A 10,505-nucleotide genomic window follows, 5' to 3' on the forward strand; every position below is an offset into this window, starting at 1 on the left:
TCCTTTGTAGTTTATGTATTTCTCTGCATTAAAAAGAGGGCGAAAGAAACCTTCACCTAAAGAAGAAAAGAAATAGAAAGGAAAACTAGAAATATCAAGAGGAAGAATAACAGAAAAAAAAAATATTTTATATATTTTTTTCTGTAGGCCCATTTAACAAAAACAAGATAAAAAAACATATGAAAAAGAAAACGAAAAAAAAAAAAAAAATGCAGAGTATCCAAACCCATTTGTATTTGCTATTATATTGCATGTTTGAGTGTATTGGGGAGGAGGGCATGGGAAATGCTAATGGAAAAAAAAAAACAGAGAATGAGAAAAATAACGCAAGGGATGCATATAAAGGAGAAAAGGAATAAAAATAAATAAATAAATACAAAAAAACTCTACTTTTACATTTCTTTTCTTTTCTTATCTTGTTTTTCTCTTTTCTATCTCTTTCTCTCTATTTTTTCCTCCCCTCACCCATTATAATTGTCTTTCTTTTTTTTCCTTTGGTCCCTTTACTGTACGCAAATCTCCCATATATATATATATATATATATATATATATATGGGTTCTAATTTTCTGTTCCCAAAACATCATCGAGAACTTTTTTAATGGGTCGCTGTTGTTTCTGACCCATTTTATGGCGACACAAGGGACACCCATTGCCTTTTAAAGACTCATACTCGTAATCATCCGCTTTAAAGAAGTGTTGACATCTCGGGCAGAGAAAAACTCCAACACTTTGATTCACCACGCGGTAATACTTATTTTGCACAGGTAGTGTACCATACCCGGGTTTAACAATAAACACCTCATCCCGACGCATGTGAGAAAGCATTTCCGCATTAACTACAAATGGTTGATATTCCCCGTTTCCACGACCAGGTCGAGTCACGTATGCCAATTGTGCCTGGAAAGGATCTTTTCCATTTAAATTACCTCTTCCCATAGCCATCATTTGTTGTTCAATCATAGCATCAATATTATCATCTTCTTCTGCAAAGGTAATAACATCAGCCCCATTACCAGCTTTCCATCCATTTTTGTTTTTATCTGGACCACCCCCTTGTTGATCCGTAGATTTACGTCCTGCACCTGTTAAAATAATTCGTTCAGCCTCAGCATCACTTACATTGTTTGCGAGTACAAATTCTACAAGGGGAAGATTTTCAAAATTAACAAAAGAACGAACAAATGGATGTCCACAACCTGGACAGCAATCTCCTGGATAAGTAAGTTGTGGTACAGTTTGATTACAACGATAGCAAATATCCAATAATTCTTCTCTATCTGTATATGCTTTGCTTCGAATAAGTAAACTATCAACATCCACTTGCTCTGTAATTCTAAGGGGAAGTATTACATTTTGCAGCTTTTCATATGCTATACGTGCAATACGTACCATATCTAATTGATTTGCAATGCGAGCAAGTGTATATAGTACTTCACCTCTCCCTACATTTAGAGGAACGGAACCAGAACTGATTATGGAAATCAAATAACGAGATAAATTATATAATGCCAATTCATTATAGGGAAAAGGTTGAGTAACGTGAGAATAGACAAAATGATAAGCATAGTAAATATTTGCCCTACGTGAACATTCAGCGCTAAGTTTTATACGACTAGCCCATTGTTCCTGTGTTAATTGTTGTCCATCTTCAAGTACACCATATTCTCTAGCAAGATAAATATAATAAAAAGCAGCATCACGATATTTTCGACAAATAACACTGTTAGCTGCGAGTGATTCTAGTAAGCGAACAGCTTCCTTAGGCCATTTCGCTACACTATAAGCCTCAAGCGCTTCTTCAAAATTTCCATTTTCTGCTAACCAATTAGCCCAAGGAACGTAAAGTTCACGAACATATTGTGGATATCGTTCCAATAAGGCAAAAGCTGGACGCCATTCTTCCATCTCTACATGAAGAGAAATAAGAGCTCGTATATCTCCAACTTTTTCATACGCTTCTAAAGCGTATTGCATAGCATCATGTTTTCTGAAATAATCTGCACATTCTGTAATAAGGGCAACTTCTGATTTTGGTAATGAACGGCACATTTCCATTAATTTTTCTACTTGACCTGAACATCGAGTCATTTCAATTGCTTTACCAATATCTCCAGAAGCTTTATATAAAGAAGCAGCTTCCATGTAATCTTGTGAATCTTCTGCCCATCGTGCTTGTTGTCGAATTAACTCTTTTAAATGTAATTCATTACTACAAACTTTCTTTGCTTCTGCCCACATTTTTAAATCACAAAACATTTCAATTGCTTTTTCTTCATGTCCTGATTTAACAAAATAACGAGCCGCTTCTTGATATTTACCTTGAAAAGCAAGTATAGTACCCATAAGAAGACCATCTTCTCCACTGTTATCATTATTATTTTTAGAAGCATTTTGCCTTTGTTGTAACTCAAGACGATTTAAAAGTTCTACAAATTTTACTTCACGAATATGAATAAATGCCTTTCTAGCGATATCCAATTTTAATTGAGTCATAGCATGAATACCAAGCATTTTCCAATCTCCTTCCGTTACTCCAAGACATGCAATAGCATAAGCAGACTCAAAATCTTTCTTTTCCACATAGCGATAAAGTGCATGTGAATGAGGAACATCCACAATATCAATAGCAGTAATATGAAGATTAAATACACGATTAGCTTTAAATCCAACAACAAAACCTGATATTTTTTGTTGATACGGAGATAAAGATCCTGTTTTGATATTAAGTGTATTTCCAAGTGTAGTATAGGCAATAATATCATCATATTCAGTATTCCAAGATACTGATAAAACGTCTTGAACTGTAAAAATAATTTCATTTTCTTTTTTTAAATCAAATACCTGTAAAAGTCCATTATCGTCAACAACAGCTAATTTTCTGCGAGTACAACTAATATCAACACAACGTACAGGAGCATTTACTTTCACAAGAGTAGTAGGAAAAGGATTATCTACAAAAATTCGTAAGGTTACACCATTTTTAAGACCAAGTAAAAGTCCTTCTCTTCCTTCTGCACCTCCAATAACTCTAATATAACGAACTGAACTTTCAACAGACCATTCTCGTCTTTTATTTCCTTGAAAATCATACATAGTTAATCGACGATCTTGGCATATTAATATTGCATTGAAAGTTACACAAAGAAGATTACAATCCAATTTTTTTCGAATATGTGCAATATCTTGAAATCGCATTTGTCTTTCTTCATCATAAAAAATTTCAAATACAACAAATCGATCTTGAAGTTGAACGGCAAGACGATCTCTATACATAGCTAACTTACGAACATAATCATTACAAGGAATACGTAATTTTTTATCCAAAGTTAACTGATGAACAACAATTTCAGTCATTTTATCACGATAAACATATTGATCATGATAAATACTATGTACTGCTAAAACAGATATATCAATAGTACTAATACTTCCATCATTTGTTCCACAACATATTTGCATATTCTTTGGTCGTTGTTGTGCACACCATACCCAATCATCTGCTTCAGCTACACTAATAAGCATATTTCCATCTTTTGTATAAAGTGCTACCTTGTGGTCACATCCACTAATAAGTAAAAATTCACCTCTACTATAAAATGAAATACAACAAGGATTACAAGGAAGTTCTTTTTCCTTACCCACTAGGTTTCCTTGAGTATTATAAAATGCAATTCGTTGATCCCAAGTTCCTACAACAAGAATATCCATACCATTTGATGTTGCTGGAGAAAAAGCTAATGTCCATACGGGTGCATTTCGTTGAATTACCAATCTTTCTGATAAATCTGCAGTTGATAAAACGACAGTACCATCAAATAAACCAACAGCAACTGTACGTCCATCTCGAGTCCAAGAAGCACAAAGCCCCTTAGAAGGCAAAGAACTCTTTCCCACCTTTGCTTGATCAGGTGACCAAATACCAAAATCTGAATTAGCTATAGAAGCCAAATGTCCTTTTACTGGGTTAAATGCCAAAGCCTGTACAGAATCTTTATGCTGATACTTAAGTACACCCTCACCTTTATTGCTCCAAACAATGACTGTTTTATCTGCTCCACCACTAGCAAAAGTTTTACCATCATGTGAGTAACTGACAGCATACACAGTGTCACTGTGCCCTTTGAGTGATTGAATCACGGCTCCTGTGGTGGCATCATATATTAAAACTCGAACACCACATGAGGCCACAATGGTGTCCCCTGATGGACTGTAGCAGAGGCTGTAAATAGGGGAGCGAGCATCATTTCCATCTACCGATGTTTCCGACCACTTCACAGACGTACGCATTCAGTCGTAGTAGTTGTAGTAGTAACACGATGGGGAAAAAAAATAAATAACGGAAAGTATTGTCACCGTTAGTGGTTAAAATCTAACAAATGCAAATGTACTATATATAAATAATCAAATAAATAAATATATATATATATATATATATATACACCTCTGTTATATCCTATAATAGAACTATAATTATTTTTTTAAAAAGTATGCATGGAAACCCCACAATGATACAAGGAAAATAAAATAAAGGGAAAAGGTCAAATATATCATGAGATTAAAAACAAAAAAAAAAATCAAAACTAATCATTGGAGACATCCTTCACCAACCCAAAGTCAAACCAAAGAATAATGAAAAAAAAAAAACACAACAACGTAAAGCAGTAAATAAAAGAAAAAATCAATAACGTTACCGAGAGTTACTGAGCAGCAACAGGAGCGGCGACATCACCCTCAACGGCGGCAGCGGCGTTTGCGCGGTAGTTGTCGCGTTCACCCTGGAAGCCACGTCCACGTCCACGGCCCTCACCACGTCCACGGCCACGGCCTTCGCCACGACCGCGTCCACGTCCACGGCCCTCACCGCGGCCACGTCCACGAACGCCATCGCGCTCCAGTGTCTTGAACTCCGCCTTGTGTGTGTTGGGCACGGCGTCTGGGGCGAGGAAGAGGTACTTGCGGAGGTACTCCACACCCTCGTCGTTGAGGAACCAGTAGAACTGGCGCCAGGCGAACTGCTCCTTAATGAGGCCGCGGCTCTTCATGGAGCGCATGAGCTGCATGACCTGAAGTGCGGGCACTCGGAAGGCCTTCCCGCCAAGTGTGCCGGTCCACGTCCCGAGGGGGTCCTTCTTGCAAGAGACCACTCCCTCAGTGAAGAAGAAGCGGTAGACGTCGTCGCGCACAGTCTTGGGGACGTATGTGGTCATATTTCAGTAACTTGTTAAAGTAAGAAGATAACCAATAATACCAAAATTAAACACACAAGGGTGAAGAAGAAAAAAGAAAAAAAGAGAAAAAAGAGAAAAATATTTCAGAATTATATTTTTTTTTTATAAGGAGAAAACCCTCTTTATTAAACAGAGGTTTTACCATGATTCAAGCATGGAAAACGAAAACAATAACAATAAAAATCAAATTGTATTTCAAAAATGAAAAATAAAGATTCTCACAAAACAGAACTGCCATCAAAGAACTTACATAGCAGCAACAGGAGCGGCGACATCACCCTCAACGGCGGCAGCGGCGTTTGCGCGGTAGTTGTCGCGTTCACCCTGGAAGCCACGTCCACGTCCACGGCCCTCACCACGTCCACGTCCACGGCCTTCGCCACGACCGCGTCCACGTCCACGGCCCTCACCGCGGCCACGTCCACGAACGCCATCGCGCTCCAGTGTCTTGAACTCCGCCTTGTGTGTGTTGGGCACGGCGTCTGGGGCGAGGAAGAGGTACTTGCGGAGGTACTCCACACCCTCGTCGTTGAGGAACCAGTAGAACTGGCGCCAGGCGAACTGCTCCTTAATGAGGCCGCGGCTCTTCATGGAGCGCATGAGCTGCATGACCTGAAGTGCGGGCACTCGGAAGGCCTTCCCGCCAAGTGTGCCGGTCCACGTCCCGAGGGGGTCCTTCTTGCAAGAGACCACTCCCTCAGTGAAGAAGAAGCGGTAGACGTCGTCGCGCACAGTCTTGGGGACGTATGTGGTCATCTCTCTGATGAGCTGTAAAGCAAAAACAAAAAAAAAATAAAAAGGAGGGCATAATTCATGATAGAGGGAATATCAACAGTACGTCAGAATGCATTCATACAAGAATGATTTGAAATAGCAAAAAAAAAAAGGAAAAAAATCCATAAATAATACGGAGAATGTAAGTAAATAAAAAAATAAAATAAAATAATGCAAAAAATAAGCCAATAAGTAGAAAAACTTGAGACTTTTTTCACTATTCACCGACATTTTTCTGCCTATTTCCCTCTTTTTTTTTCCCGATTATTTCTCCTCACTTGTACTACTTTTCACCCCTTGTTGCATGCTTATATGCATAGCCAAGTTAAACAGCTCATCACCTGCTTCCATGCAATCTCTGCCCGCAGAAAGAAAATAAACATCTCGATCATCAATACTAATAAATCCTCCTTGTTCTCCCTTTGGCACATCTACTACAAATCTACCAAGCTCGTAAAACATTTCTGTTAGCTCCTCCATCTTCTCCAGAGAAATTACAAAGGCTTCATCCATGTTCCAGACACGACCCCTTTGTTCTAAGAGGAGTGTTGATGTTTCTTGACCCACCTGAACTTTCAATATTTTCCTTCCATTATCCAGGTTCACTTCAAAAGAGTTGGTGAAATGAAGCCGTAATGCAGCACGATCTCGTTCTGCCTTTCGATGTGAAAGAAATTCCAAAAGACATCGCTCAGCTTCTAATTCTGTTTTGGGGTCTTTATCAGAAAGATATTCAGATAACTCAGAAAATAAACTTTGCAGGTTGTGCTTCTCTGCATACGCGGCATTAGCACGTTCTTCATCCTCTTGAATGTCGTTTACCCGAACACGCCCACGTGACGCGTTAAATGTATCGGGTGACTTGGACATTGACATTATTATACTTTTCTAACCCTTTCAATTTATTGCCTTGTCAATTAAAATAAAAAAAAAAAAGTCTAGAGAAGCAAAAGAAAGGGAGTGGAAAAAAAAACTTTAATCTTGAACTCATTCTTAGAGTGGCCCTGAGAATAAATACCTCTTAAACATAAAAAAAAAAACCAAAAAAAAACTCTCCCTTCTCCAATTTCTTTTCTTCACTATGACACATAGGTTCATATATGTTCAACACTCCTTGATATCTACAATCAAAGAAATCCATACATGAAACCTATAGAGAAATAATAAAGGTCACGCAAACAGATACAGACTCCTAAGGATGTACCCAAATATATACACGCACGCATACATACACAAAAGGAGAACAATAACAAGAACAAAAAAAAAAAAGAAATCCGTATCGAATATCATTACCATGATTTTTCTAAAAGAATTGAAATAATGAGCACACATTTATTTGCTTGGAGAAGAAAAAAAAAAAACTTATTATACAGCGAAATAGAGAAAACAAAAAAAAAAAAAAAGAGGAAAATAATCCACACATAGTGCATTTTGCGATATAGGTACCCTACCTCTAAAAAAAACATTGGAAGGTTTATTTAACCCTACTTTACCAGCTGGTAGAGCATAAACACACAATAGGACTTAAGAAGTGGTTCAGATTCTAGGCTCCCTTCCCCACTAGATCCTTCCACAAGAAAAGACTAATGGGTGTTGGTGGGCTGCGAAACGAAGGAAAAAAGCAAAAGAAAAAAAAAAAAAAAAAAACCAAAACGAAGTCCTTTCCAAAGTTTTAAGTAGGTCAAGAATTATTTGCTTCTTTTTTTTCCTTTTTCATGATCGACAGAAGAACATATAAGGAAATGGAAATAATGAAAAAAAAAAAGAAAGAAAGAAAAAAAAAAAAAAACACCAAAACAATTAATTACCGCAACCTCTGGGTCATTCGTAATAGTAGGCATTAATTACGGCAGAGGATTTATTATTGGTATCCTTTAGTCACATACCACCAGTTGCCAATGCTACCAAAATGAGGCAAATGATAAAAAAAACAAAAGAAATGTACACAGTTACTCACGAACCTACAACACGCCTCATACAAAATCAAAAAGAACCCACTTATATATATATATATTTTTTTTTCCAAATCGTAGGAATGAAAAAAAAAAAGAAAAAATCATCACCAAAGATGAAGATAGAAGAAAAACAAGAAAAAAAAAGTCTAAGGACAAAGGAGTGGAAAAAGAGAAAAAAAAAGAAGAATTCCTTTCTCTTTTGAACCATAAAAAAAGACAAAAAAAAGAAAAAAACGCCGTGAAGAAAAAAAAAAAAAAGCAAACACAGAATCTACAGAGGAGATTGCAACAAACGTAACTCAGAGTCAAAAGATCCTTCAAAAACACTTTTTTTTTTTCCTTTAACAGTGTCTATATAATGATTCACTACATGAAGCGGAGAAACCATTTGCAAAAACTGAGGGATCTCTGTAAATATAATCATATCCATTTACAAGCCCATGAAAATTTTTCTGTGTTAAACGACTTGTCCTTTGAGCTTTTTGTACAAGATCAGCATACTTTTCTTCAAAGTAATCATTTGAAAACGAGACCTTGGAGCTTGATGGGATATTAATTAGGTCTTCTAATGGTGACAAACGAACAGGATTATCCTCTTCAAACGATTCTGTGGAAGAAACATTAACCGAAATCGGTGAGTATAACAATTCCAAACTCTTTTTGGCATCTGCGGAGTCAAATGCCCCATCACCCTTTTCCATTGAAGTAGGAGTAATATCAGCAGCGCGAAGCCACTCATCTGTTGGTACATTGTACTTGTAAATACCATCCTCTGGGTTGTAGTGAGAAGCTAAATCCAATCCTTCTTCTTTGGTTAATTCCACCTCTGATATAACTGAATTTATATATTTTCGAAAATAACCACAGTGAACCGCGTTTGATTTTAGGTCTCTTAATTTTTTTTGTAGTTTACTACAACTATTAATCCATAAATGTTGTCGGCAAAATGTTTCTTCGGCGTGCAGGTCTAGCAAAGGGGCAAAATACAAATTAAGAGATTGCAGGTGTAACAGACGCATAAATTCCCCATACCAAAGTTTTCGTTTAATCCAACGAAATTTTGCTCTAAATTCCAAATTTTCTTCACTATATAAAATAGTACGTTTACTTTCTTCTGCTCTTATTAAAATGGATTCCTCTTGTTCTTCATTTTGATCCCCAAGATATTTCTTCTCAAGCTCTACACCTTTCTGTGTTTCACCCAATATACATTGTAAGGAAAGTTCTATATATTCCCTGGAATGAGGTGCTACTTCCACACTCCTTCTTAGTTGCAAACGGGAAGGTACCGATTCCAACCAACTATAAGATTCCGTTACCTCTTGTTTGGAATCCAAAGAACTTGGAGATGGCATATCAGATCTCATTGGATTACGTAGTGTATTCTCATCAGGCGGTATATGCCTTCCCGCGGAGGGTTTTAATAGTTTAAACTTTGAACAAGACACAACAACATGAATCCCTAGAATAAGTAATAAAAATGCTACTCCCAAAAAAGCCATAATAATTCCTGTGAGAAGTGTACGAGAAGAAGTTCCCGTATTACATGAAAATGTGTATCCTCCTGAGGGCAAAAGAACAAAAAGTTGTTCCATAGCTAGATTATAAGTATCACAAAATGGTCGTTGACATTTTAATGTTGAAGAAAACATATTTTGCATGATTGCGAATGCCATCATAAAGAAAACAGTTCCTATTATACCAAAAACAGTCATTATAATAATTAATATTCGCTCCATTCGTTGTCTCTCTCGAAGAACAATAGCCGTAGTAATTAATTCTCTCTCACCTCCATACAATTCAACTTCTTTTCTCGCCCAGCATGTACTTACATGTCCACCAAACTGAGCAATCGGTTTAGTTAAGATGACAAAAAAATAAGCCCCTACTGAAACAACACCTGCTAAGAAAATAATGGCAATAACTAAAGCTGCCACTACAAAATTACTTCTTCCCATTACGGAATCTGCAGAGATACCTCCACAGGTTTCCGCTGATGCAAACCCCAGCTGAAGTGCATCACTACGAACCTTCACAAAAGCATCACGAATAAGTTCTGGAAGTAATGGATCTATAGTATTGGTAGCATTCAGTAAAGGATTTAATGGAATCAAATTCCATGTCTTTCGAGAAAAGTATGATGGTCCTATAGTGAAGTAAAGCATACCAATATTTATACTATACCCAGGAATCATCAGTATTGACTTTTGTGAACCGGCTCCACCAGAAGTATCCGTATAAACTACATTTTTATGGTTCTTAATGTTTATATAGCTATCCGACATGGCAGTTATCATTCCAAGAGTAACAGCTATACTGTAAAATAAGAGAACAGCTGGCATACATATCAACAGCAGAGGCCCACAGAAAATATTACTTGGAAATACTTGAGACTTTGTAGATTGCTCTTGTTGGTTTGCTACCTCTTCATTTTCCTCCATGATGACTTAACTCTCTCCCTCCCTCCCTTTATTTTTTCCTACTTACAGTACCGTTTTTGTTTGTGAAAATAAAAAAAAAAGAAAATAAAAAAATAAAAGAAATCT

The 10,505-nt window shown here is 37.0% G+C and overlaps 5 protein-coding genes across 5 annotated transcripts; all 5 read right to left on the reverse strand.

Moving 5' to 3' along the window:
• Positions 1-560: 560 nt before the first annotated feature.
• TM35_000024320 (putative WD40 protein) lies at positions 561-4,289 on the reverse strand (the record flags this gene model as incomplete). Its single annotated transcript, XM_029021750.1, has 1 exon — positions 561-4,289. The coding sequence occupies one exon, from the start codon at positions 4,287-4,289 to the stop codon at positions 561-563; it is 3,729 nt and encodes a 1,242-aa protein (XP_028887172.1).
• Positions 4,290-4,699: 410 nt separating this feature from the next.
• On the reverse strand, positions 4,700-5,209 carry TM35_000024330 (40S ribosomal protein S10; the record flags this gene model as incomplete). The annotated part of the gene is made up of 1 exon (XM_029021751.1): positions 4,700-5,209. One exon carries the CDS (start codon positions 5,207-5,209, stop codon positions 4,700-4,702), a length of 510 nt encoding a protein of 169 aa, XP_028887173.1.
• Positions 5,210-5,476: 267 nt separating this feature from the next.
• TM35_000024340 (40S ribosomal protein S10) lies at positions 5,477-5,986 on the reverse strand (the record flags this gene model as incomplete). The annotated part of the gene is made up of 1 exon (XM_029021752.1): positions 5,477-5,986. The coding sequence occupies one exon, from the start codon at positions 5,984-5,986 to the stop codon at positions 5,477-5,479; it is 510 nt and encodes a 169-aa protein (XP_028887174.1).
• Positions 5,987-6,268: 282 nt separating this feature from the next.
• Positions 6,269-6,880, reverse strand: TM35_000024350 (uncharacterized protein; the record flags this gene model as incomplete). The annotated part of the gene is made up of 1 exon (XM_029021753.1): positions 6,269-6,880. One exon carries the CDS (start codon positions 6,878-6,880, stop codon positions 6,269-6,271), a length of 612 nt encoding a protein of 203 aa, XP_028887175.1.
• Positions 6,881-8,300: 1,420 nt separating this feature from the next.
• Positions 8,301-10,400, reverse strand: TM35_000024360 (uncharacterized protein; the record flags this gene model as incomplete). Its single annotated transcript, XM_029021754.1, has 1 exon — positions 8,301-10,400. The coding sequence occupies one exon, from the start codon at positions 10,398-10,400 to the stop codon at positions 8,301-8,303; it is 2,100 nt and encodes a 699-aa protein (XP_028887176.1).
• Between the last annotated feature and the right edge of the window lie 105 nt (positions 10,401-10,505).

This window comes from Trypanosoma theileri (genome assembly GCF_002087225.1).
Source record: "Trypanosoma theileri isolate Edinburgh chromosome Unknown TM35_Tth_2_V1, whole genome shotgun sequence".
Lineage (NCBI taxonomy): Eukaryota > Euglenozoa > Kinetoplastea > Trypanosomatida > Trypanosomatidae > Trypanosoma > Trypanosoma theileri.